The 27,788-nt window shown below is 40.6% G+C and overlaps 1 protein-coding gene across 1 annotated transcript in view; it reads left to right on the top strand.

Moving 5' to 3' along the window:
* The window catches only part of MKX (mohawk homeobox), a 50,905-nt gene extending 26,323 nt beyond the window's left edge, over nt 1-24,582 (top strand). The window contains exons 5-6 of the mRNA XM_031059309.1: nt 21,836-21,869; nt 21,982-24,582. Coding sequence (XP_030915169.1) covers nt 21,836-21,869; nt 21,982-22,168 — 221 coding nt within the window. The 3' untranslated portion in view covers nt 22,169-24,582. The remainder of the gene's footprint in view (nt 1-21,835; nt 21,870-21,981) is intronic.
* The last annotated feature ends 3,206 nt before the right edge of the window (nt 24,583-27,788 follow it).

The following is a 27,788-nucleotide window of genomic DNA, read 5'->3' as shown; positions in this document are numbered from 1 at the left end:
AGGTAAATCAGACACACTGAGCTCACAAATACAGGGCAACTGTTTGGAGAGGAGAGGAGGGAGAAAATCAACAAAGGCCTTTGATATATTGTATGTCATCTGTACGTGACACTCTGAGAGCTTCAAATGCTTAAACTAAAAACCTAAATATAATTTAGTTAGTAAAAATATACCTTAGTTATAATAAAATGATAATAGTGGAACTTGGCAACAGAGCAGCTAATAAATACTACACTTTTGAAATGTGCCTGGGATCCAAGTACATACTCTTTTACTGTGTAGTTAAAGCATGTGGCAGGACATGCTAGACCAAGATTTTCTTTTTGTCTTTCCAGTGGAAAACTAAAGTTCTTTGTTTAAGTGAAGCCCATTGGGAATTTTTCTTAAGTAAAACAAGTAGCTAAAGAATTCCATTCCCTTTTGCCAACTTTTTTTTCCTCCTTCAAGCCAAATTATCGATTAATGGGGCATTAAGTAACAAATACTGCCTAGTTAGAATCATACACTTTTTAACTTAGGCTCTTTCAATGCTTTCTTATTGGTGCTTCAAACACAGCTGAATTAAAAGATGAGATATTTTATTGGAAAATACTACCCTTTCTAAACCTTTTTGACCTTATAAAAAGAAAGGTCGGTAATCTGAAAGTCATTACATTTGCATGTTTACCCCAATTTTTGAATTTTTAAATGAAAAAAAAAAATCTGTACTCCTTTAAGGTCTTCTTCCTGAGATTCATTCTTTGCCTTCCTCATTAGCTGTCTCCATTTCGGTACCCTATCGTTTTGCCAGCAGAGCAGCCCAGTGAATGCTTGACCATATTTTTGTCTGGCTCTAGCGAAACCGTGATCTGACAATAGAATACTTTTCTCTGGGTTTTCCTTCTTCCCCCAGGGAACCATACTTCAAGGGCAACCTGCTTGTCCAGCATATGAACATGTGGAAAATCCACTGCTATGCTCTAATGATTTTCAGATGGGCAATTGTTGCTGAAAATCATCCCAAGAGCAGCAGCTTCTCCATTGTAGCACCTAACCACTGTGGGATCACATTGCTTGTAGCTGCTCTGGAATAAACCCTTTGCATTTATGTACAGGGTGGTGACATCTGCTGCATCACACTTATGTGGTGACGAAATTTAGGGGAAGAAAAGGAGGTACAAGTTACAGTTGTGGTTAATTTTTGGCCACTGTAACATGCATCAAAATCTGACACTTATTTTAGATTGAAAGTATAAATGTAGGAAAAAGTTGAGCTCTGCCAAAGATTCACAACAGCAAGGCAGAAGCACCCTAAATATTGTCCACAAATTAATAGCTTTGAAAGTTGTGTTTTAAATATTTACAAGGAGACTTGTCACACTCTGGGAGAGAGAAAAATGAGTTTTAAATTTTAAATAGCTTCTATTACTGTTCTTAGAATATGCATTCTTTTTAAACAACTTTCACTTCTAATCTGCAATTAAAGCCAAAGTTTTCTTTTAATTTTAAAAGCTTGCCCTTGGACTAAACCAACATGGAACATTTTTAAACATTGATCCAAGCTGCTGTAGATACAATTTATTTAAACCACAGAGCCTGCAGTTGGATTCCTTGCTTTGCCAGATCGACTATGAACTGTAAGTGTGGCAGTAATGATTGTGGAGTCCTGGATGCTTCACTAACAGTGAGGAGGGTTGTTTTTCTGGAGTTGTTCCTCCCTTTGGGCCCTATTCATGAATGACTTAATCTCTGTCTATGATCAAATGTCGTGCAAGTTACTGCGCACAGAAAAATCAAGGAATGCTTCTCTTTCCTGCGTTCCTTACATGGAATTGCTGTGCCTGCCCAGCAAGCAGTTGGAGAGTGGTAAGGGTGGGAAGCAAGCAGAAACAAAAGCACACAGAGAAAACCACCAGAAGCAATATAAAAAGAGTGAGACAAAGAAAACAGAGAAAGTTTTGTAAGATCTAGTGTGCAAGTTGGATTGAGCCGTGCACAAGACAGCTCCAGCTTGTCCAGGCAGCACCAGCTGGAGGGGAAACTGGGCTTTCAACTGGGGAGTGTTACAGGGGCAATTTATTCACCATGAAAAACAAAAGTGTTCCCCAGTAATTTGTCTGCAGTGTTGGCCATAAAGATGATTTCTACTGCATGTTTCTGTTAGTTTCTTTTGTCTTGAAAAGCAAACATTACTGCTTCGATGGGCAGACCTCAAGAATTTCAGGGAGCGAATGCTTCTTAGTCTTTTTATCCTCTTGACCTAATTGCTTGTGTGGTAATTCTGTCCTTAGACAGGATGTTACACCACTTTATTTGAAGCCAAGAGTAAGACTTTCATTACTGGTGATACTGATTACACAATGCATGCCATGCAAGGAATTTTTCTTGTGATGTTTGGGTATTTTGTTAGAGATCCAGCAGAATACCGGGGTGAAGTGGTGCGTAGCTGTCTCCATATTTATACAGGTCTCTTCCTTACTTTTTAAGTTTCAAGAGCTTTCACTTGAGTTAGGTTCTGTTCTCAGTTAAGAGTGAAGAAAGAACTTATATTATCAGAGTTGTTTTTCTCATCACCAACACCCTGCAGCCACTGCATGAAATTCTGTCTGTGTCTCCGTGCCCTAGTGCGAGGACAGATTGCTATAGCAGGACTCCCACGCCAAACAGTCACTGGTGGCAAATGGGAAATAACTTGACTCAGGTGCTGAACTCCTCCAGCTGTTGATGGGAGTTACACTTGTTTGTCCAGGACAGTGACTGGAATAGTCATTTAGTTCTTTTTGAGATATTTTCCATCCCTTTAGTACTGACAATGGACTTAAAAGATGTAACTCTCTTTTCAGGTAGGTCATGGCTGGAGTATCATTTTAGCTCTAGAAGAGAAAAGATAGAAGAAAGGATAGGGAATGAAGGGAAAAAGAAAACTCAGAGCCAGGAAATAAATACAGATAGGAAAAAAAAGAGCAGAAAGTTTTGGAAGATTGTAAAGAGAAGATAGTGTTGGGAGAGGACACAGAAAGGGGAATGCAAGATTAAGGACAAGAAAAAAAAGGAAAAGGAAAGAAAAGGAATGAAGGCAAGAAGATAAAATACTGGGGAAGCAGTTACGGAAATAATGGTAGGAGTGTAAGAGGAAAGGGTTCTAGAATAAATTAGAGAAGGGTAGGAGATACCTGCATTTTTGTCAAAAATTTTAGAAGCTTGATATTTTCATTTTCAATGTGTTTGAGAAATGAGGGTAGATAAGCATTCAAGACACTACCACTCTTCTTGGAAGGAACCTTTGGGTCTAGTTGTGGTGTCTTGGCATTTCTTTCCATGTTACACAGGCTAAGAGCAAATACACTTCCAGGAAAGGGTATGACCTTGCTTAGGATACAAAGCAAATTAATCCAAACTATTGCTCCACAACTTAGGGCAAAAACACAACTTAGTCTGGGACTGGGAAATATTCCAGTGTTGGTGGCAGTGGTGGTAGTGATGGAGGCATCTGTTTGTGTGAGGTGTGTGGTTATTAATTTCCCAGTCTCTTGGTGCATCTGCAATCCCTGACTAAGCTGGACACAAAAGTATAGAATACTTCTCATACTTTGGCTTAATCATACCCAATCCAGACTTTGGCGGATTCTACCAAGACCTGTTTTGAAAACTGTAAGTAGTTTTCAGGCTACTGTGAGACATTTTGGCCAAGTGTTCCTGAAAGTTTTAACTTCTTTTAGGTCTGCTCCTTTCTGTAATTTTTTTCAAATCAGATATTCTCTTTGAATTGTTTTCATGTCATCATCTGTGAGTTAAAGAGAAAAATCTTTTTAACCTCATGCATGGTTGGCTGGGGGCAGTGTCTTTGTGCTCCTCTGAGATGAGCATCTGTCAGTAGAGTAGAAGGGACATCACCTGGGATGGAATGGTTGTTTGATCCTGTATGCCAAAACATGCATTCCCATACAGTTCATGGTATATATGAACCTAAAATATGTCATGCCAGATCTGATAATTACACATATAATTTTCAAGTTCAGCAAAAGGTTTTGTTTCCTTTTCCCCCATCATTTTTTAAAGAAACAGAATGTATCTGAATTCAAAACATGATTGGTGATGGTGAGTGGGTGGTTCTGTTTACCCTGCCACATTATATAGTACCACTTTTACTCCTTGTTTGGATAGCAGTCACAAGACCCAGATATCAAGCTGTGAAAGTATTTTTCTTGCAGCAGCCTTTCTTTTTTTGGCAGGCAGTGGCTTTGGAGATGCCTCGCATTTTGTCATGTGATTGGACTGCTGATGAGGTTTGTGTGTTGCCTCATTTTCCTGGCTTCCATCTGAATTAACTCTTCTTTGGGTCACAGTCATTAGCACACTTCTGAATGAGTGTAATGAACACTAATACTTAATCTCTGTAAGGAAACACCCTGTAAAGAAGGAATTTGCTGCATTTGTTCCACGTGACAGAAATCTGTTTTCTGTACCTCCAGCTGTCCACATTGGAGGAACATTCCTTCTTCACAGTAATATTCCTTCATGAAACAAGGGAAAATGAGGAGAAATTACTTGTATGTAATTGTTCCATCTAAAAATATTCAGCTTAGTCTTGTAAACACATAAACTAGTTCTTTGTAAACAAGCCTCTTAATTTTCTTTAAACTGAGTATTTAGATGTTATGTTAGAGAAGCTGGGTATATCCAACACATATGGTTCCTATTGCATCAGGGACTTTCTTAATTTTGGTGCTCTAATTGAAGAGATATTTTTGAAATCATGCTAACTTTACAGAAACTAATCTGACTCTGTTGGGTCCAGGCTTTATTCTTCCATCTGTCAGCACACTCTGGAACCATTTTCCTCTTTAAATGTGCAGCAGTAACAGTATAGCTCATGGACTTTGAATTGCCCTCAATACTTCTAGTGTGTGATGTGGAAATATGGTTTGAGATAGTTGAGGTCGGGGAGCTGACAGAGCATTACTTGAAGGGGAGGGAATTAGGAAGATGCATCAGAGAAGGAATGAGAGTAGGGACTATAATTTATTCATAAGATTTTGCCTTATTCATGGATAATTTATAACACAAAATACCCTAGACCGAGTAGTATCTTTAACTAGACAAAATTTCTATCCACATCAGAGAAACACTGCAGGTCTCCTTTAAAATATAAGATATTCCATAGATGTCACGAAGCAACGATTTCCCTCAGATAACACAAAATTTCACTTTGGCATCCAATATGTATTAATTTTCCCTCCTGCAAATAATAGGCAGAGAACTATTAAGTTTACATTTGAGGTGGGAGCACTTGAAATAGAAAACACATTTCTCTCTCAGGCAGTGCTGTTATGGTTTCTGCTAGTGTGGGCTCCCACTGCAGGTGCATGTTCTGCAGAGCTGAGCAAGGCCCCTGGGCTTGCAGGTGCTGGTGTGGTGGGATGTCTTGTGGGGCTGAGTTAGAGCCCCCTCCCCAGCAGCACCCTGAGCCCTTTGCACTGCACCTGCTGGCTCTGACCTGAGGCACTGAGCACACCAGGTTTGCCGCTGACTTGGGTCTGAATTCTGGGTAAATACACCTTTCCCAAGAAACCAGAATATTTAACAATAAAGTGCCTTTTTTTCTTTTTTTTTATTTAATTTTTTTGTTTTTATTTTTTATCATCCAGCAACATGTACAATATAAAGTCCACAAAGGTCATAGAGATAAATTTATTTGTTAAATGGAAATACTTGGGTCCAGAAACCATTATGAATCATTTTGGTGTTTTAAGTTCAGGATGCAGTGTAAATTATTCCAAAAATAATGGTAGCCAAATGTCATTCCCTCCAAGCGTTTGTGTAATATCTATTTATCTGTGGGCAGATGACTGCTATGTATAATCAGAGGCAGACTTTTGTCAAATTGAGACTAAGTAAACACAGCTGAACACAAGCAAGTTGGACTACAATTTTTTGAGTTCTGCCAGCACTGTTATGACCTTGAAAATGAATGTTTTTTCAGAGCAATCTGCTTTCAATATGGGAGAATTTTTAGTGTTTTAAATTAACAAGTGTTGACTGAAAATTTGTTCTGTTTGATTTTAATATTTTTCTCCAAAGAAATGAAAAGGGTGTAATTGTCCAAAGGAGGGCATCCTTTCTGCTGCTTGGAAAGTAGGGATGTTTTGTACAGAAGTGTTTCTTGAAGGTATCTATGAGAACAAGAACAACAGTTAGAGCTGTAAACTCATCTGAAACATCATCTTTTATTCAGAGAAAATTTTCTATTGTTTGCTTGAAACATAAATGCTTTTTTTTTATGTTCTGTACAAGTAAATGTAGAATTCGGGCAGTAGATTTTATGCCATTACATATTTAGGTACTGTTTTCATCATCCTTGAAAACATAAGACTCCTATTTATAACTTTTACCCATTTTTATGAAGCTTAGTATGCTTCCAAATTTTTTGTACAGACTCTGTTTTTTTCTGATACCCAAAAAGAAACTAGTCTGATTTTATTGCCGAACAGTACAATTTCAATCTTTGTTTTAACGTGGACTTTCTGCTTTTACAGTACCAGTCATTAAAACAGAGAACATTTTGCTCCCTTGATTTTAAAGGTCACGGCATTTGGAGCTCAGAGAGGCTTTGGAGAGAATTCAAATAGGAGTCCTGATCAAAAATTTGTCTTTCAGTAATTACAGCAAGTGAGTGTCATCCATGGCCAATATCTGTGTTTCAAGGCGGTTCTTTCAAAGGTTTTTTTTTTTTCCATTTTAAATGCTGTATAGAAACCAGCTTACATACCAAACTCAGGAGTAGGACATGTGCACAGAGTTGTGGCCAGGGGAAACTTTCACAATGTCTTTGTCCTTCATATTCACAAGTCATTCTTCCCAATCTGCCTCTTTGGCATGCAGCAATTATCAATTTCTACCCAGTTCTTACAGAACAAGGGTTTAAAGCCAGCAACTGAACATGCACTGCTCCTTGTATTTGATGGTTGCTGCCATGTGACTTTGGCTTTGCAAGCCAAGTGCCATCCCAACAGGTAGTCCTGGATGTTTTTTGAAAGAACTCCTCTTGCTTCAGTTTTCTCTTCCCTTATCATAGCAAAGAAAAATGAGGATCCAGTTGGAAACGGGGAGGAAGTGGAAAAAGACAGATGTGACAGAAAAGATGACAACACAATTGAAAAGCAATTTTGATTGAGAATTGTAATCACTGGGTATGGCTGAACATTCCTCTATTTTGTTCTCTCTACTGAAATGAGGATTTTACAAATAAAGCAGAGAGTGTTGTTCCCAGGTCTATCTGAGCAATGTGGCATCTTAATGTTAACCAAAATAATATGGAAAAGTCCTTAATGCCAGGTTTTTACACACTTTATTGTTTCTTCTGGCAGCTCCTCCTTGGGGTCTAAGGGTGTGGATACTCTCAGTGTCAGTGTCCTGGTTTGTATTCTGGAATCTCTGCTTCTCCACAGAGGTTAATGAGTCTTAATAAAACAAAAATAAAGGAATGGAGCAGGTGTCATCTAAGCCCCAAAGTGGGCCTCTGGGTGTTTGAAGGGTGCAAGGCAAGCACTAATTGCAAAGCTTAGGAGCATTCAGGCAGAACTCACCTTGTGTTATAACAGCCTGAGGCAGCCAGCTGTGTTGGAGGTGTGAGAGGAAGGGTGGGTGTCTGCAGATGGGGCTGTGGGTGGTCAGCAGCCCTCAGGTTGCTTTGGGCAGCTCTCAGGATGCTCCTACCTTGTGGGAACCCAGGACATCCCTCTGGCTGTCCAGGACAGCCAAGACCCCTGCCAGGGGGCTCAGAAGCCCTGGCACAGAGCCCAAAACACCTGTGGTTTTGATTATGACCCATGGAGCAAATTACCAACCTTATATGAAGATCAGCAAGCCACAACAGTTTAGGTAGAAGAATAGTGAATTTGTCACGGGGTGAAAAAGTAGATTTTGGGGTTTCTAGAATGGGGGTTCAGGAAGGCAAGATGGAGGAATCTGAGTGTGTCCAGCCTTTCTCCTTCTTCTTCTTGGCCTCCATCTTCTGCTGTGATGTTGGCACTTTTGGATTGGTTTAGAGTAGAAGCTCACTGTCTAACATAGGTGATAGGTATTGGAAAGTAATTGTAAATATTGTACACATAGTTTTTAGTATAAAGACATAACACTGCCCCGGGGGCAGGCAGAGTGCCTCTGACTGTCTTCCTGAGGGGACCTCGGCAGGACAGGAGGAATAATTTTATAGATAAGGAACAACAAACAACCTTGAGACCAAGAGCTGAAGAGCTCTGACTCCTTCTTCAAGCGCTGGGCTGGGAAAAGAGACTTTCTTACATTTCCTGTGGTCACTCTGACCAGCGAGAGATCCCGGCACTACCTGAGACAGCAGTTGCCTAGGATGTGCTATCCAGAGAGAATTTTTTAAAAGATTTGCTGAACCTGGAGTCGCAGTTGGGGTTGATGGTGTCTGCCAGCACTAGCCAAGACCTGCCTACGAGCTGAGTGAGCCACTGCCAGGGCTGCTGGAGGGGCTGGTTTTGCCAACACCTCTCTAGTTTGTTTGTCTGAAGTAACAAGTAGGTGCCACCCAGCTAGGCTGGATTTTGTGCATCCTGATGAACCCATACTATCAAATACAGCATTTTCTAGTGGTGCAAGGTCTGTTTGTCCTTTGTTGCAGAAGGACAGTGGGCAGGAATTCAGGCACTGTCCACACATGGGATTTGCTCTGTCTGCTTTGCAGAGCCCCATAAACTTCACAGACTGTGATGTATAGGCAATTGTTCTATGGGAAAGCTTTGGCTCGCAGGCAAAAATAAAAAGTTCTTGCAAAATTAAAGAAAAAGCCTTTCTTGTTATAAAAGTGGAAACAGAAGTACTACTAATAATAGCAGCAAGTTAATTAAAAAACATGAAACAGTTCACAGAGCTTAAAGAGTTTGTGTTGTAGCTGCCTGGCTTGCATGGCTGCTGAGTCCTCCTCTTATCCTCTGTTCAAAAGCTTAAAGCCTAGGGTTGAACTGTGTTGGAGGGATCAAAGGATCTCACTTTCTTTTACCACAGTTATTTCCTAAAAAATATAAATGATCTTTATGTCTGGAGCCATGGCTTCGTGTCTCGTTGATATACTTTATAGAAGTAGAAATTCAGGATCTTAATTCTTAAAAAGGCAGGTGAGAATGCAAGGCTATCTGTGCAAATATACGATTGTTGCAGATGCTGCTTACCCTTAGGAAAACATCTAAGTAGATCAGGGAAGACACATTAAAAAATTCCGTAAGTGTGAATTACGCTGAGATAAAGTTAATTTAATTGCTCCTTTAATTGCTCCTTGAAAAAGTTCACAGTGATTTCCAACTGTAAGGAATTGTGCTCTATGAATGCTGGTATTTTCTAAATTTTTATTCACATATCTGTAGCTCAGTTTCCCATTGCAAACCTTGTTGGGTGAAGGGTTTTTAGGGTTTTTTTTTTGTTGTTTTTATTTATGGTAACATGAAGAAAGACCAATTATTTATAATGCTAATAAAGCTTCTGAGCTGGTTTTGATTTATAGAGCTTCCAAATTTACCAAAATTTATATTTTTGAAGTATATCAGTTGATTTAACTATAAATACCATATGGCTTTGCCATAAATATGTATGTGTGTTTTAATTCTGATGTGGCAGACTGTTGCAGGAGAGAATTCCCTGGCAGAAGTCTCCTGGCTTCCAGAAAAACACATATGAGCTAATGTAAAACAAATACACAGGAAATATGACATTATCACCTTCTGCAACTGTCTTACATATTTTTGAAGCACATTATGTCTGCACCAATCTGATATTTTTAAACACTATTCACCCTATTTTGAGGAAAAATGTTACAAGGGCTGCTTTAGATAGCATTGTCTTTTATCTTGCAAGCTGACAGCCAGCAATTCAGTTAGGGTTTAGAGGAAGCTATTGGCTTGAACTGCTTTTAGATCCCATTCACTGGTCAATCTGTTGGTGCCTTTTTGGGAGAAGTATGTTCAATACCTATGGATAGTATATTTTTCCTGTGGTAATAATACGCTGTCCATCAATAACTCATAACTGTATTACGAAATTTTATTAATTAATTTATTACAAAATAATTTTATAGTATGAAGGGAATGGATTACTTTTTATCACTCATTATTTAAAAGATATGTATTTTTACTGTCACAGTTATTAGTAATACTATTTTAGTCCAGTGCCTATTTAGGTACAGTGGCTAGTGTAGCTTTTTCAGGTGAGAACTGTTTGCAGTGATGTCAGAACATCTTTTTACAGCCTGAGCATATTGCCCGTAGTTCAAGCTCTCTGTTTGAAAGCAAATCTGTTTGCTGTGAAATGCCGCGGCTTGGGGTCCTCCCCAGCTCAGCAATTGCGTCTTTGCGAGCAGCTCTTCCTGAGCTGAATGGCGAAGGCTGTGAATGCGCCTCGTTGTTATGCAGCGTGTCCTGCAGGAGAGGAGCAGATCGGAGCTGCTCTCTGCAGCACCACGGAGGCTCTGGAAGCCAGGCAGTTGTGCTGTACCAAGAGGAGCAGGCAGCATCTCTGGTCGGGGTGAGCTGTAAGCGCTGTCTGTCTGCAGTTTGCTGCCGTGCAGGTCCATTATCGCGCTGCTGTCACGGCTCGCTGCTCTCTGCCGCGTGGATGGGCGCTCCGTGCCTGCTGCTGCTGCTCATTGACTCGGCCTGGGGTCCAGGGTGCGGGAAATCTGAACCCAGTCCCTGTCCTGTTATCAGTGACGGTGCTTCCCTGCTGAAGGTTTCTTGAAAATCGCTGTCTCCAAAAGCAGCGGTGTGGTGTGTGTGTTGAATAACAAACCCCTTCACATTCAGGCTCTTCAGGTTTGGGAACAGAGCCAACATTCTTGAAGAATGATTTAGTGGCCAATAAACATCTGCAAGGTCTGTAAGACTGTCAGAAGCAGTAACATTGAAAGTGAAGATCATATCAGTAGCAATTCCCCTGTCCTGACAAGGTATTCAGTGCAAATATTTGTTCAGTCATCCTCGCTCTCATTGCTGTTATCACAGACGGTTCCATACATTTTGCCAGAGAAGCAATTTCACCTTCTTCCACAAAGCTGTTCACATCCAAGGCCTCTGCAATGTTAAGTACTGGTCTACTACTGTTTCAGGACCTCCCACACGTGCTCCTTCAGAGTGCAGGAACCTCATCTGTCATGGGCAAAGGCTCTGCTATGAAGGGCGCTTACAGATTCCAGTTAGTGAGCATCTGCAGTGTTAAAGTTTAGCTGCTCCTTGAGAATTCAAGCCTAGTGTGGCTGATTTATTCCACTGCACCAATATCCATGACAGCCCAGAGAGGCTTTGAGCTCTTCTTAGTATGATTCTTCTGCAGGGTTACTGGAATTGCACTGCATTAGGACACAAACCATTTTAAACACGAGATGATGTTTAGAGTACAGAAGGAGGTGTTTCTGCTTCTTCAAAAGCTCTTGGCAAATAGGCACATCTTCCTGAATAACTCGGGGCATGATGTTCTGCTCCAAGAGCCTTCTGCCTTTTAGTGCACTGGCTCTCGCTCACTCAGTGAATAGGAAAACTGAAAACACAGCCCTTCTTGATAGGCCCCCCAATTTACTAGAATCTCTGAGGGCCTGTTTAAAAGGTGCTTGGGAATATTTAGGTTTGGGAAGAAATCCTGTAATGGAAATAATACAGTGCAAGTTGTGGTGAGCAAGAGCATGAAGACTGCAATAGCTTCACAAGGGAAAGCAGAGGAAACAAAACTGAGGAGCTGACTCAAAATAATGCTGTCAAACACTGAAATCACTTTTGTCCAACTGGAGATGAGAATAATCCACAGGCAGCTCCTACCCCTGCAGCTCACTCAGCACTTTCTTTCTGCTCATTATTCTGTATATGGTCAGGGAGGTGTGTGACTTCAGCTTTCTGTGTATGTTGCTGATATTCCTTGGGATGCTGAATAAAGGGGTTCCCATCACATTTTGAGCTAGATGAGGAAAGAGATACTTTTCTGACATATATGACCTGGTCTAGTTTGAAAGATGCCTCAAAACCTATTTTACATGCTCACTGGCTGCTCACTGCTGGTTCTGTACCACCAAAGCCACAGCATGAATGTAGCTGAGCCCCTCTGAGGACGGGATGATTTCATGATGTGCTGTTCAGTGCCACTCGATACATCCTATCTGGCCCTTTTCAAAGTTTAATAAGGGTGTTTTCATAAGACATCTGTTGGATTTCACGAATGGATAAGTAAGGCACCAAATAATTACAATTTAAAGTAATTTTAGCTGCATAAGACCTTGAGGATGCTCATGGTTTCATGGTTTTTTATGCATGCAAAGTAACGCTTTTGTTAACCTCATTTGCACCTGTGGGTGCTCAGCCATGCTGAAGTTGAAAGCCTATGGTCTCAAGACAGAGAATGTACTCTCAGACCAGAGAATGGACTCTCAGACCAGGCAATGTAGCACCTGTGAAAAGGTCACTTAGAATGACTTACTGAGCCCCACACAAACCTGTAGCACAAGCAGAGAGACTGTCAGTCCCTAACATGATGTACTCAATGTGTTAAGTCCATCTGACTGTCTCCTCTCTTCTTGTGTCCTCTTCCTGCAACAGCCTTGGAGCTGCTGTGTCATGGCACCAAGGCTGTGCAGGGAAAGGTGTCACTGACTGCTGCAGGTTCAGCCCTGGCAGAGCTCTCATGTGCCTTCAGGAAGTGGTGACTACAGAAAATACCATGTGTGATTGTACTGCTCTATCTCATAGTATGCTAAGTGTCAAGGCAGAATGCTTAGCCATTCCCATTTCTATGCAAACATAATGTAGAAGCAGATACAGGTAGGTATATATTTGGAAATATCTATATCTCCTTGGAGATATAAACAATCTTAAATTTCACATGTAATCCCTGGATTTACAGGATCTGTTGTGCAACAGTTGTCTGGGTTACCGTGAGCCTCTTTTGCAGCTTGCAGTCATTTTTATAGCTGTTTGATTGCTGGAGCCCTGCTGATGCAGTTTTCTTACAAGCTTCTTGAATTTGTAAGCTTATGGTCTCACAGCACAGTAGGTTTGGGACACTACTGAGGTGTCTGGGGTTTAGTATTTGCACACGTGTCAGTGGTAGTTTATGTGGATATTAGGAAAAGGTTCTTCGCCCAAAGGGTGGCTGGGCACTGGAGCAGCTCTCCAAAGAAGCAGTCACAGCACCAAGGCTGCTGAAGTTCCAGAGGCATTTGGACAATGCTCTCAGGCTCATGGTGTAATTCTTGGAGCTGTCTGTGCAGGGCCAGGAGCTGGATTTCAATGATCCTTGTGGGTCCAGCTCAGGATATTCCATGATTCTGTGGTAAGTATTGTGCACATTTCAGTACCCCATGCAGTGGGTGGAAGAAGCTGTGTTTAAAGAGACCATATTTGTAATTTCTTTATCTTACAGGCAAGTGAAAGGAACTGAATTTTGTCTCAGATACTCACCCATTCTTTACTCCATGCTTCTGGCTAAACAGACCATGGAAATCAGTTCTGACATTCACTGAGAAGTTCCTCCACTTGCCTGAAAGTACAGCACCTTGTAATTTAAATTGTCTTTGTACAGTATGTGCTTGGCTCCCAGGAGCAGGAGAGGAGCTGGCTCCTGCAAGCAGGGCTGCAGGAATGGGTGGCACGTTCCTCTAAATTCTGCAAGAAGCTTCTGAAAATATCCTGTGTGTATGCATTCATATCATAACATTACACTGCATATATAGGGTCTGCTCCCAAACCCACAGCCAACTAGCATAACAAAATCAGATTTTACTGCTGTCGTGTCAGCCTAGGGTTGAAATACGGCTTTGAAACCCTCCCTTTCACCCTGCTTTTTTAATGAAAAACAATCGTGCTGGAGTGTAATAGTGCTTACCCTGGCTGCATTTGACTTTAGCTTTTTATTTTTAAAGCCTTATTTTAGTCTTTAAGAGCTCCCAATTAAAATCTTTAGATCCAGAATGAAAGACTGAACGTGCCTGCCTGCACAAGAGCAACTTTCCTGGGTGGGAGAAGGATATTTTTGTATTAAAAATAAAGAAAGTTTACATAGTGGTATGTTTTCTTCCTTTATATTCCTTACTCCTATTTTTCCTGGTGAATCTTCATTTGCCATTTTGTCATTTTCTTCTTTTTTTTTTTGTAACATCTAGTCTTTCCTTTATTTCTTTCTTTCTCTTCCTCTTCTCCTTTTTCCTCTTTTCTTTATTTCACCTCCCCTTTACCTGCTGCCTAATGTGGTTTTCAATGTTAACCCCTAATGGTTTGCAACAGAAGGGCAAACCACTTCACCTGATGAGTCAGCACAGCACGTGTTGTAAATCCCTTCCCAAATAACACACACACACACACACACACACACACACACACACACACAAGAAGCCTAGGTCAGATGTTCCTTTATGCATTGTGAAATGCATGTGGGAGACTATCACCAAGGGATCTGACAACATTGCACGACTCAATGAGGAACATGCCAACTCAATGAGAAAAAAAATTATTTCAGTCAGCTTTGCAGCAAACTTGTAAAGAAAATAAAACCGTATAACCATCATTTTGTTAACAGCTCACCTCAACACTCACAACCCCAGCTCCTGTTATAGGCTCTGCTAAGGTCTGGCTAAGAAAACAAGACTCCCACAGTGCCCTGAATCTCACCAAGGAGAACACATTGTCACTGGTCAGTGGAGATCTGGAGTCAGCTGTGACAGCCTGAACAATGAAGTGATTTACACCAGTTTTTTATCCATTTTGCTAACTCATAAATTCTTACATTCATGTGCATAATTCAAGACTCTAAGGCCATTTGCACCAAGCCTTCTATTATGTGGGGCTTTCAGTGCACTTAAAAATGCAAATATTAATATAGACTTGCAAACTCAGTTCTCTTTTATTATTTATAAAATACACCTATCACAGTCTCTGTGGGCATGTACACTCATTTTATAAAAATCACATGTATTAAAATGTAATTAGATGCCTACTCCCACTGCAGCAGGCTCCAGGCTGCACAATGTAAAAAAGTCTTTGGATGATCAGATATTCACCAAAAAACTTGATTGTTAGCAGTCCTTCACAGTTAAAGCTTATATGTGAAGTTTGATGCAAGAAACAAATTGCAAGGAAGTATTTTCACAGAAAAGGTTTAGTCTAGGGTATGATGGAAAAGGGATGTTTCTAACATTGGCAAGATTCACCATATGGATCTTAATAGAAGATGTCAGACCAGGGCTACAGCTGTCCCTGGGAAAAGACCCACTGGGTGAGCAGGGAAAAATATTCACTCCAGTGGTTACTGTGAACATAAATTGTCATTATGCAGTTTGTTCATCTGAAAGGACATAACAGCTGCTGACAGGTCAGTTGTTATACTTGGTGTCCCTGGGAAGCCAAAGGAGTGAGGTAACAGGGTTGTGAGGGTGACTTCATTACAAGCTGCTCTGTAACCTCCTCCTGGAAGAAAGAGAGCAGTGGTAAAATAAAGCTTTGCTGAAAAGGAGCTTTCTCTAGAGCCTGTGCCCAGAGCTCATTCCTGCAGGTTTCTGACAGCTTTCCTCCTCCCACCCAGCTGAAGGACATGGCAATAAATCTTTGTCAGTAGAAATCCAGTACACCCCTGAGATGGGACCAGCTGTGATTGGTATCCTGCCCTCTCCCAGGTCACACTGCCATGCTGTGTCTGCAGCCACAAGTCACCTGAAACTCCAGCAGGGACTCTCATTCCTCCACCTAAAGGTTCTGCTGCATGAGCGCTGCCAGCCCCAGCCAGATGGTTTCACACAGACCTTCCCAGCCCAGAACCTGCTTTGAGGCAGGAGGGGACTCAAAAGGGACAACACTGAAGGGATCCCATGTGGAGGTGGCCTGGGGTCTGCAGGAGATCAGATGCCAGGGCGTGTTTGGGGAATATTTCTGTAGGAGACTGCGGTTTGGAGTCTCTTCCAGCATGAGCTTTCCTGTCTGCACTTCTTCATAATTCATCCTTAATAGGTCTACTGTCCCTGACGAAACTGGGAGGATGGTGCAAAAGGAAAAGGGTTTTAGGAGTTTCAGTGCTGGGTGGGATGAGCCCTGTCTGTGTGTGGAAAGGCTGTGGTAGTGTGGGTCTCTGGCTGAGCAGTTATCCATGTTTACAGGCTCATTTGTCTGTTTGCATTAGGCTCAAAATGGGAGGCTGCAAGTGTAAATATGGGATGGCCAGTTCCTTCTTCCTCCAATTCTAGCTGGAGAAGCTGAGGTTTTCTTGTTTTTCAAAACATGCTGTAGTTTTTGCACCGAGATTAAATGACATTTTTTATAAGAGCCCTGGCCTGCTGCTTTGGGCTGCAGTTTCCCCTCCCTTGCATTGCTGAGCAGCCTGGGCTAAGCCATGTTCCCTCCCCAGATGTGGGTGAATATTAGTGGTGTTGTGTGGTTCACAGTTTACTTTGGGATCCTTCAGGGGTAAAGGAGCTGTGTCAATGCAGAAGAGCACACGAGTATTAACTCAAATTAACCCAACTTTGTTCTTGGGGAAACGGAGATCTGAAAGTCTTATGTGCCCTGAAATTGTGGTTTGGAAAATACTGGGATCAAGGTGTGTGTGAATATGTGACCTACAGAAATACTTCACTAATTTACTCACACATGTAATGTTCATTTTTCTTTCAGCTGCCCCAGTTTATTTCCTGTTTCTCCTTCTTTTTCCTCTTCTTGCTTGTTTTGAAAATGCTGGTCAACACATGTTAAGCCAGAGTCTCCAAAACCAACAAAAGAAAGTTCAGGAGAGGCAGTGAGAGAAACAACTGAATAGTGTTGCCAATTTTAAAATGAAGATAAGTTATACAGGACCTTTTATTGAACCAACAAATGTTTTATAGTGTTCACCATTTGAGGCCAGCAGTTCTTTTTTTTCCCCCTCTATTTTAAGCTAGAAGATGTGTAATTCACCAGGAATCTGTACATGTTTAAGTAGCTTCAAAAAATACGACGGTCATGTGAGACTGACCTACTGTGCCTTGACTTCTATGTCCATTTTTTCCCCACTACATAATGTTCTGTACCCTTCCATCTCTGTCTCATTCCCTCATTCACACATTCTTTCCCCTGTTGGTTTCAAGCCATCTTTGCTTTGTCAGTGTTACCTGATAACACAAAGCCGGGTTTGAGCCAGTTGTTGTGGCTCAGCTGGATAGCAGGGTGAGTGGGGGGGCAATGTGAGGCTGCTTGGTGCTGCCTAAGGGCTCAGTCCTGCCTTCCCTGTTCCCAACAGGGCCTTGGGGTGTACTTCATCACTGCACACATGCAGTGCTTAGTTTAGAATTCTCAAATCCAAATGATAAAATCTAACTGTAATTAACATTATTTAGCACACCCCTGAAGTCGTCCAAATACATAAAAAAAATATTAGTCTGGATGCAGTGAACAGTAAGGGTCTGAGTTTTCTGAAATGTTTGAATGTGCTGCAAGCTCCATGTCACCAGAGAGCTTTTGTGCATAGTAAATTGGAGGTATGTGATGCTATTCTGCTATTCTGCAGTTTAACCTTGGGCTTCATTTTCTTTGGCTAGTCCTTTCTGATAGCAGAAGAACAAAGGAAAACATTTTAAATATAAGAGAAATCCTGGAAAATTCTGTTCTTAAATGCTTTTGAAATAGTCAAAATATTGCCTAGGCAGTATTTTGACTTTGGACTTCTGAGTCTCATTTACATCTCTGCTAAAATGGGACAGCAGGATACCTTGCAAGAGAGTTGTCAGGATCAGGGAGTTAATATTTATGAAGAAATTTTATGGTAAAAAAAAAAAAGATGCCATGTGTATTATTAATAATTATGTGAGTCCTGAAAAATACCATGCTGTATCACAAAGCTGCTATTGTCTGGTGTCTACACTCTTGGCACTATGCCCTACAGTAAACTGTATACTGAAAACTCATACTAATGGAAAGGTATACAGAATTCCTTTGGTAGGTGATTTATAGTGACTTCCTATTACAAACAAGAGGGAACAAATATCCTGCCTTGCTGGTTTCTTTGGGTGGATGTTGAGAGCAGAATGAGACATTCTTGGCCAGGCAAAAACGGTTCTCTGGATGCTTACAGAATGAAGCACCAGAAAGTGAGGTATAAATGACAAGTCCTAATTTTAAATGATTAAGTTTCTATTTTCACAGTGTTTAAAACTTTCTGGCTACAGAGCAATGACCACTGTTTTAAGTGATTTCCAAACCTGTGGCAAAAAGGTATTTCTGAGGTTTAATATTAAGTAGATTTATTATAGAATCTCAATATATGTTGAAAGCCTACCAATATCCTTTGACAAGAAGCATAATCCTTTCTGAGATGCTACAAAACACCTTCAGCAGCAGCTTCTTCTGGTTTCAATTACTAAATATGCTATTGAGCACTACTGTTGTTTGTTTAGGAAAATTATTTGTGCTGGCCAGTTGTATGCTGTTAAAATGTATTTATGTCTGTGTGTAGTAGGGTAAACATATTCTTTTAACCTATCAAATGAGCCTTGGGAACGGTGTGGAATACAATAATTCGTCAGTGCTGGCTTTCCCAGGAGTCACTTGACACACTGATCTAAGCTTGACCAGTCTGTAGGGGTTTAGATTTGTGTGACAGCTTGCCTTGATCTGACTGTTGAGAGAGCCTCACTCTTTAGGAAGAGACCACCAAAGGTGCATGAGGTTCAAGGTAACCACAGTGCTTGGAGAGAACAGCTCTGGTGCAACTTTGGTACCTCAAGGTTGGTAAAGTGCTGCTTCTCATGTTGTAGAGAGAGGGTCATGAGTGGAGTGCCCATCAGCATTTGCTCTGGGGTGAGTCCTCAGCTGAGGCTGCTTGGTGAGATTCAGGATGCTCCATTGTTTTTCCATTCCTTTCATCACCATTTCCAGAGAGGTTACCCAGCCCCAGTGACATTTCCTAATTGCCTGAGAGATGAAATCTAGGGATGTGTTGTGTGATGGTCAAGCAAATGAACACTTTCCATTTTGAGAGTGCAGTTCTTTGATTATTTTCATGGAGCAATCTCACCAAAATATTACTTTTACAGTTGAAATATACTTTGCAATTCTTGTGAAGGTACCTCAAGTATTAAAAGCTTCAATTATCAAAATCTTTAATTAGTTGTTGGAGGCAGAGCAGATAGATTACAAAAGATGAAGAAAAAGCAAAATATTGGGTAAGACTCACCATTTTGCAGTTCTTTTATATGATTGATAACATTTTGTCATCTATGTTCTTTCTCTGGGGAGTGAAGAGCCAGACATGACCAGCCTGCATTTGTTCCAGGCTGAGCTAAGCCATTAAGGCTGTAGTTATACTAGCAGTGTCTAACGTCTCTATATAAAAATAGATATGAATCATTGATATACTGAGTAGCCAAAGGAGAGATATGGTCCTCCCCCATCCAGCTCTCAGCATATCCACATGGGTGATAATGCTGTCCAAAGGACAAAGTGTGAGGAAGGGGCCACAGAGCAGGACTCAGGGATTTGGCTTTGCAGCAGCACGCAGGGATATTGGGCTGCAGTGTTGAATAGAATGGCTGAATCCACTTGTTGGGGAACATCTCTGTTCTTTATGAATGGAGTCCAGACAAAAAAAGATACAAATTATTGTGACTTAGATGGCACTTTCATGACATGTGAAGTGAACCCCGCTTTTGCTTTGAGTCACATTAAGTTGGTTTGACTGGCAAGATGTCAAGGAGAACATAAGGAAAGGTCTTTGTCTCTCTCACTGAGGTTATCCCCAACCGAAAAAAAAAAAAAGGTAATACATGTTTCCTTTGCTAAAAGCTGTTCAGACACAAGGGAGCTGCTTGGATGCTGTGGTAGTGCAAACTGGCATATGCTGTCAGAGGTTTGGTATAGCAGAAAAGGACTTTTGGCAAGAAAAAGAGGGCCTGTTCTTTGAAATTATGGATTTTCAGACTTCATTGTACTAACATGCTTCAAGAGCAGTTATTAGCCAGAGCTTTGCAAATTACCAGTGATGGTTTTATTTTAACCCAGTTTTGAGTTTCTTTGACATAAATTATTTGCTTAAAAAACCCATAAAATCTGAACAGAATAAGAAAATATGTGTGATTCAGGAAAAATCTTCAACAAAGTTAAAGAATGGGCAGCTCTTTCCTCCTGGATTTTATTTTTTAGTTTTGCTTATATATACCATGGGCAAGATGCTTTCTTTGAAAGCTGGCTAAGCACCAGTATAAAATATTTGCAAATACTCCTTCAAATAAACGCTGGAATTGGAATGTGTGTCACCATTCACACCTACTTCCCTCAGAAGTTTGTACAAGCAATTTTTTTGTTCATAGGAAATATTTTCCAACAGCAAAAGAAATGGACAGATGCTTGAGAGAGGTGTATTTATATCCAGGTTTGCTCTGGCAGTGATGTTCTCTATTACTTGCCATTTCCATTTCTATACCTACTGATCTGTTCAGTCCCAAACATCATCTTGAAAATTGTCTCTAATTAGAAAAAACAATGAAGCAGGGCTGAGGAATTCTTCATAGCCAAGTACAGTGTGAAGGAGGAGACTTTTTGTGTAATCCAGTACCTCTTTATGGATCAAATGTTTCTTTTTTCCTTGGTTCCTTCCTCTGCATAGGCTGGTCTTACCCTTCTTGAATCCCATTCAAGCATTGTTCTAGGAAATATTAAGAGATACTGATTTAAGCCATGCACTTTTGGAACAAAGCTTAAATCTTGGTCACCTGGGAACATTTATTTATAAAGCTATTTTTCAAAAGGATGGATGCCTGCTGGATCAAACAGGCAAACAGCTGATCTCTGAAATTGCAGCTGGTCTCCCTGTGGCTCTTTAGTGGGACTGTGGTTTCCAGCAGTCACCTCCAAGTACTGGGCAGTGCAGCTGAGCTGAATTATTGGCTGTAGGAGACAATGGGCTGCTGGCTGTGGTGGGCAAGGTTGCTCCTAAGGGAAGGGCTACCAAGGGTTATTCCACTGGAAGCTCTGTTTAAAGACAAGATCAACTTTTAATTAATAATCTGATGGAAATCTAGCAGTAAGGCTGATTTTATTTGGGAATCTGGCCTCACAAAGATGTACATTACTTTTTGAGATTGATGTTGTGTTTAGAGGTTTTTTGGGTCTTGTAGCCATTAGTGTTCATGCCATTGCTGTTTCTTTGGTTTGACCTGTTTTCCATAGGAATTGCAGTTGGGCATCGGCTTCTTGCTCCTCTATAATGTATTTCTGTGTCAGGATAGCAAACCCACTGAATAAAGCTTATACATTTCTGTAAATATTTCTGGCTTCTCTGGGATGTGAGGACTTAGTGAATGAACAAATGTGACTCTTGATGAGGAAGTGTAGTTTACGCCTGTGATGCAATTTCATCTCTGAGGGCTGTTGACCAGGTGTGCTTGTTACTTGTGTCCCTCTCAGCTGCCTCTGTGGCTGAGGCACTGCCTGGGCAAGAGGAGCATTGAAACACACACACACTCAAGTGTGCATGGTGAGAGTCCTATTTTTAGTGCATACTAGAAGGCATTCACTGAAAGGCAGTGAAGCTGATTTTTATTTTTAGATTTTGCAATTCCTTATGTCCTTGGTATTCAAAACATAAATATGTTTTGAAGAGCTCCTCTATTGCCCTGCAAAATGTGGGTCAACCTTCAGGAACAATTACACCTTCAGTGTTGCTTTCTCCAGGAAGATGCCTGCATGAAGCTGGTCCTTTTTGTGTGTCAAAGCAAAGATTTTCTTTTAGATCTGGTAGCAAATTTGGAATAAATCTTGGGTTATTTTTCAATATGCCTATTCCCTGAACATGCTTGTTTTTAAAACTATTAAAATAAAATAGACTTTTCTTTTCCTGTTTTCAGAAAATCTGGAGAATGGACCAAATAAGTGTGAAAGGTGAGTAAGGGACTTCACAGTTTTCCAAAACTGTTGTTGCTATTACAGTTTTCGTGATACCATGTAGCTATGTAAGATGTGTGTGTAAATATTTATTATTGCTTGAATCCAGTGCAGCTAACAGAAGGGGACCCAGCAAAGACGAGACGTACTGGAAGGAGATCAACGCAGCTATGGCCCTAACGAACCTTGCCCAGGGGAAGGACAAACTGCAGGGAACTACCAGCTGCATCATTCAGAAATCATCACATATATCAGAAGTAAAGACTGTTAAAGTGCCATTAGTTCAGCAGTTTTAAGGGATGGGTCCTCTTTCTTTTTCACATCAAACAGACAATTCCCTCACAGGATTTGTTTTCAGCAAAATCCAGTTCACAGACAGGGGGAAAATGTGGAAAATAGGTCCCCTTTTACAGAATGGTCAGTTAAAAAAATTAAGGTCCCTTCTGACTCAGATGTTTTCATTGTATTAAATGAAATGTTCAACTGCTTCTATAAAAGGCATGTAAATTATAAAAATCCTGTTTTTATCAAAACATTAACTTATTTTATGTTAATCAAAGTGCGCATAAGATGTTTGCATTGCTATTACAGTAAGTGCCTTGCTTTGAAAAAATAAGCTATAACGTGGGCATAGTACAACAGTGGTATGCCTCAAAATGACAATGCCATAATGCTTAAACTTTGTATATTATTCCAAGTGGGCTTAAGCAGCCGAGGGCTAAACACATTACTGCTGAAGGCCCTGGAGAGTTGTGCTTATTTGACTTGTACAAATTGATGAGTCTTAATGAAATTGTTACATCATTCTCACTCTCTTTTTTTTAATCAACAGTGTTATAAAAATTGTACAGTACGTTTTGTCAAAGTGACGATAAGGTTGTTATGCATGTTTCTTACCTGTATATGCAGTATATTAAAATACCAAAACCATTCCTTTGAAAAGTGCAATACTCTAGAACACACAAATTTAGGAAATAAGTTAATTGTTCAGATTATTTTGAACTTATACATATGCTGTGTTGCTCATTAAAGATTTCTAGTTGAGAAGGTTTTAGTCAGACTAGTTGTAAATTCAAGTTGAATTTCTATAATTTTAAAGCTTTACTAGTGACTTACTGAAGTTTTGATAGAAGTAAAATTGGTTTCTTCTTGTACAAAACTAAAACTATAGTGCCATTCAGAAATGTTTCCATGGTGGAACTTATTACTTTAATGTGGTTTAAACATTTTTATTTTGTATGTACTGCATAAATGAGGACAGTTGATTGACATTTCACATTTCACTAAGAAAAGCCTATAATATAAACTATCAAAGCCCAAACAAGAATCACAGAAGGAACTGTAACATTGAAAAATCTCGGCATTTAAGGCAGGAGGGTTTTAAGAAGATACTAAACCATGTATTAAATGTCATGTCTCTAAAATTGACTGCTATTGAGTGTAATAACTGTCATAAAACCAGGTTTATTTTTAAATTTTATCTGGAGGTGTATAGGTTATTCTTAAGTCATATAACAATAGTCTAATGAGGTTTACAGTGCTTGAATAAACAGTGGCAAAGCCAAAACCAATTTATACAGAATCTGTTACAGAAAACTGGAAAAGAGCTGATTGTTGCTAGGATTTGGATTTTTTCCTGTGGGTATCCTGTCAGGTTTTTTCCAACTTATCCCTTTCCTTGCTTCTCTTTCTGGTGAGCCATCAATGAACAAGACAAGACTTCAGTTCTGCTTCTGCTGAGTTTAATGGCAGAACTCCCACATCAATGGAAGCAGGACTATGCTAATGATGTAACTAACTTGCAAATAGAGGCTGTTTCAGTTGCACTAAAATAGTCAAGACACATTGCAAATATCAGCCTTGGTGTGACTTCTTAGGAAACTTCTTGATGTAACATAACGTTGTTGGTTTTATTTAGTGTACAATGAAAATTATTTGATATGAAAATATTTTGTACATATATATTTTTACTTTGTTTTCTAAATTGCTGATTTGCATTGACTTAAAGTGCCAAGCAAGAAATGTATGTTGTGACTGTATGAACAGTTGAAGTATGTTTTACTGACTTGCATCATTATATGTCTAAGATTCCATTACATTAATTTTTAATACTTTACTGGATTTTGGCATAATAATGTGAGTTTATAACTAATAGCAGAGAGTTAATACTTCACTTTTGTTCATACTATTATAAGTTATTCTGGTATTAAATATTTTGTGACAATAAATTCATGGTTTTGACAAACTCTTCTGTTAGGAATATTCAGTGTTTTTGTCTGTATAAACAACAAAATTTGTCATATATAAAGGGTACTTCTGGGGACTCCTCTGAAGTAAAACTGGAGAAGGCAAGCCATTGTATAAACAACTTGTTAATGGTTCTCTTTTCCAATGATCAAAGCACAAGAATAATCTGTAAAACACATCAAGTGGGTTTTAAATTTAAGAAATACTTGGCCTAATTTCTTGTTACTGTTTCCTTTAATTTATTTTTTTTTCTACTGCTGCTTTAGAGTTTTCTGAAAACACAAATTCTGATTAATTATGTGTGTCTTTTTTAAATAACGAAAGTCATGATCAGTGCTGAGCCAACAGCTAATGAAAACTCAGTAATTATTTATGATATTGGAAAAACAAACATTATTACTATTGCTCTTCTTTGTTTCAACATATGTAACCATTTTAGTAAAATAAATAACTGCAAACAACATCTTGCTGGTTTGAATTAAATATTCATTTATCTGTCCTTAGGCATTTGCATTTCTGGTTTCCTGTAATAGTCAGGGTTTCCCTGTACTGGGACACAAGCCTGTGATGGGCAAGGACAAAACAGAAAAGTTGTTCTGATCCATATACCTCATGCTACGTAGTTGTGTGAAGTAGTTTAGCTCATACCCAATGAAAATGACTGCAGCAAGGTTTGAGTAATGACTGCTAATGACAACGTGGCATGATGCTGATAAATCCTCAACATGAGAGGAGTGCAGTGGGAGGCCGTAGCTACTCACTGACCTGAGTCCCTGGAGAAGGTCCATCAGTTGGGAAAAACTTTGGTCATTTACGATTTTTTAGAAGCACATTTGCCTACATTACCCTGCGTGGATGTTTGGCTGGGGAATCAGATGGAGAAGAAGGATGAAGTCAGCCCATCCAGGAGCTCAGTGCTCATAGTAGAGAGCCCAGTGCAAGTGATCTTTTGTGCCTTGGCAAAGCTGCTCCCCTTGTGTGGGAGGGGTGATAGCTCGAGTTTGGTGGGCAGTCAGCACTTTCAGGTTTTATGTCCTGCTGATTTGTGAAAAAAATGTACTTCTGCAACACCTCTGGCCACCCAACATGTCAGTGGAGATCTGGATATTCAGCTGATACGTGAGTTCCTGAGGGAGTATGTACAGCCTGACTTTTGCTGTTGGGAATGTGTAAAAACACCCACATCTTAATGATGCTGAGCTACTTGGCACCTACTTTGTACCCGAGTCTGACATGAAGACACCAACTCAATCTGCTCCCACCTACTCTGTCACATCATTTGCCAGAGCTGAGCACTCCAAACTCTTATAAACCACTGAGTAAGGGGAGCTCCAATTTTCAATTCAGTAGTTAGAATATTTCTTGGGCTCAGGATTGCAGATTCTCCTAGCACCACACAACTGCTGCAGCCACTGAGCTATAGTTCTCACTTTGTAACCTCATATCCTCCAGTGGTGACCTAATGCATAAATACTTATGCCAGGTGAAGCATTCCACAAGGGAGACTGAGACCAAGTCCCAGGCTAACACATTTTGAGGACGTTTGATAACTTGGTGCCTTATATTTTAACTTGGAGTTTGGCAAAGGACAGCAGCTAGACCTGGATACCCACACACTAGGGCGTGAAGTGGCCACTGTACTGTGAGCCAGAAGGAGAAGATGGGGCAGGAGGTTGATAACATGTCTGTGCTGTGAAAGGAAGAATGGATTTAGCTTTGGCTATGGGAAATGCTATGCAGCCTTAAACCCCTTTCTTCATGATTTCTTTACTCAGAGAGATTTTCATTGTATTCCCTGGCTTTGATGAATTATATTTTTTATCTACCTAAATTATCCATCAGTGGAGATCAACAACACCAAATGTGAGCTGCTATTACAGGAAGCAGATTTGGTTATAAAAATAATCATGAGCTTCTGGAATTCACTGTATTTTTAATGCTCAAAAAGTCCTTTTTATCCTGTGTGTCACCCCCAGCAATAGGAGACAGTTTAGGAATTGTTCTGCATTAGTCAAAAGAGGCCCTGCACCAGGGAAAGGCCTTGGTGACTGCTCTGGGGGATGCTCTGAAATGCCAGGGAACTGCCTTCTCTCCCTAATTCACCACAATGAGTGAATGAGGAATCACTGGCATGAGGAATCCCTCAGGGCCAGTCAGGGAGCATGCCAGTGGGGCACAATTCACCCTGCCTACTAAGGCACTGCCAAGTAGTGGGACAGCAGCCACCAAGCTTGGATCCTCCTTCAGGAATCTTTCCAGAGTCATTCAGGTTCCATCATGCCTCTGTATCTTTCAGTCTTGTGGAAGTCCTGGGCCATAGTCCTCACATGGCTTCTAGGGGCCGGAGGAGATGGCTTTATCTGCTGGTGAGCTCCCTGTGTGGGGTTGGAGAGTAAATGATGAGTGTTTAGTCACCCAACTTTCCAATTTGCAGAAAGGCTTCCATAAATTGACCTCCACCAGGGCTATACAAGTCTTATGCATAATTTCTGCATTCAGAAGAACACTGAGGACCTTGGATTAGCCTTGGCTGAGCCGTGATCCTGGTATTGCCAGGAGATAAAAACAGAAAATCAAAGCTTGCCACTGCTCCTGGCATTGCTTCAGACGTCCGCTTGCTGTGTGGCCAAGGGAAGGGTGCAGCTGTTTCTATCATATTTGACTTTCACAGAATCATGGAATAAACTAAGTTGGAAGGGACCCACAAGGATCAAATCCAGATCCCATCCCTGCACAGCACCATTCTCTAGAATCACACCATGTGCCCAAAAGCATTGTCCAATCACCTCTTGAACTCTGTCAGACTTCACGCTGTGACCACATGACTGTGTTGTCTTTCAGGTATTTTTCAGTACCTTCCAGAATAATCTCCATAACTTCACCAGGCACTAAAGTGGGACTGACAGGCCTGTAGTTTCTGGAGTCCTTCTTGCTCTTCTTGAAAATTGGCATAATGTTCACCATTTTCCAATCAGCTGGGCCCTCTCCAGATTCCCAGGACTGCTCAAAAACCATCATGAGTGGTTTTGCAATGACACCAGACAGCTCTTTGAAGACTCTTGAATGATTCCCATCAGATCCCATAGATTTGTAGGGATCCAGCTGGGGAGGAAAATCCTGCACAGTTCCTGGGTTGAATGGAAACTGATCGTTCTCACAATCAGGGTCCTCCAGCTCAGGGCACTGAGACCCTCTTGATCCATCATCCGTGTTGAAGATAGAGACAAAGAATGCATTAAATACCTTTGCCGTGTCTATGTCCCTCCCTCTTCGTGAACGTCTTCATCCTATAATGGTCCAAAGTTGTTTTTGCACTGCCTATTACCACTAACATACTTGTAAAAAAATCTTTTTAGTGTCTCCCACATTTCTGGCCAAATTCAGTGATTTTCTCACACAAACAAACTTTTCTTGCTGTGAAACCCCATGTTCTGCTATGGAACCCTCAACAAAAGTGTGCTTCCATTCAGTCCTTGGTGTGAGCACGCTTTCTTAAACCTGAGCCTGGTACTTGCAGGAAAATAGATCCTGGACTTGGCACAGACTGAGAATACCAGAACCTCCAGTGTTCCACTACCAGCTCTGAAGTCCGGTTGGTACTGATTCAATGGTCACAGTGACAGCTTTAAGCATGACAACCCCCTGTTCTCATTCCTGTGCTACTATGAA

The sequence above is a fragment of the Geospiza fortis genome, unplaced genomic scaffold (assembly GCF_000277835.1).
Source record: "Geospiza fortis unplaced genomic scaffold, GeoFor_1.0 scaffold75, whole genome shotgun sequence".
Taxonomy (NCBI): Eukaryota; Metazoa; Chordata; class Aves; order Passeriformes; family Thraupidae; genus Geospiza; species Geospiza fortis.
This window is presented reverse-complemented; position numbering and strand designations above follow the sequence as displayed.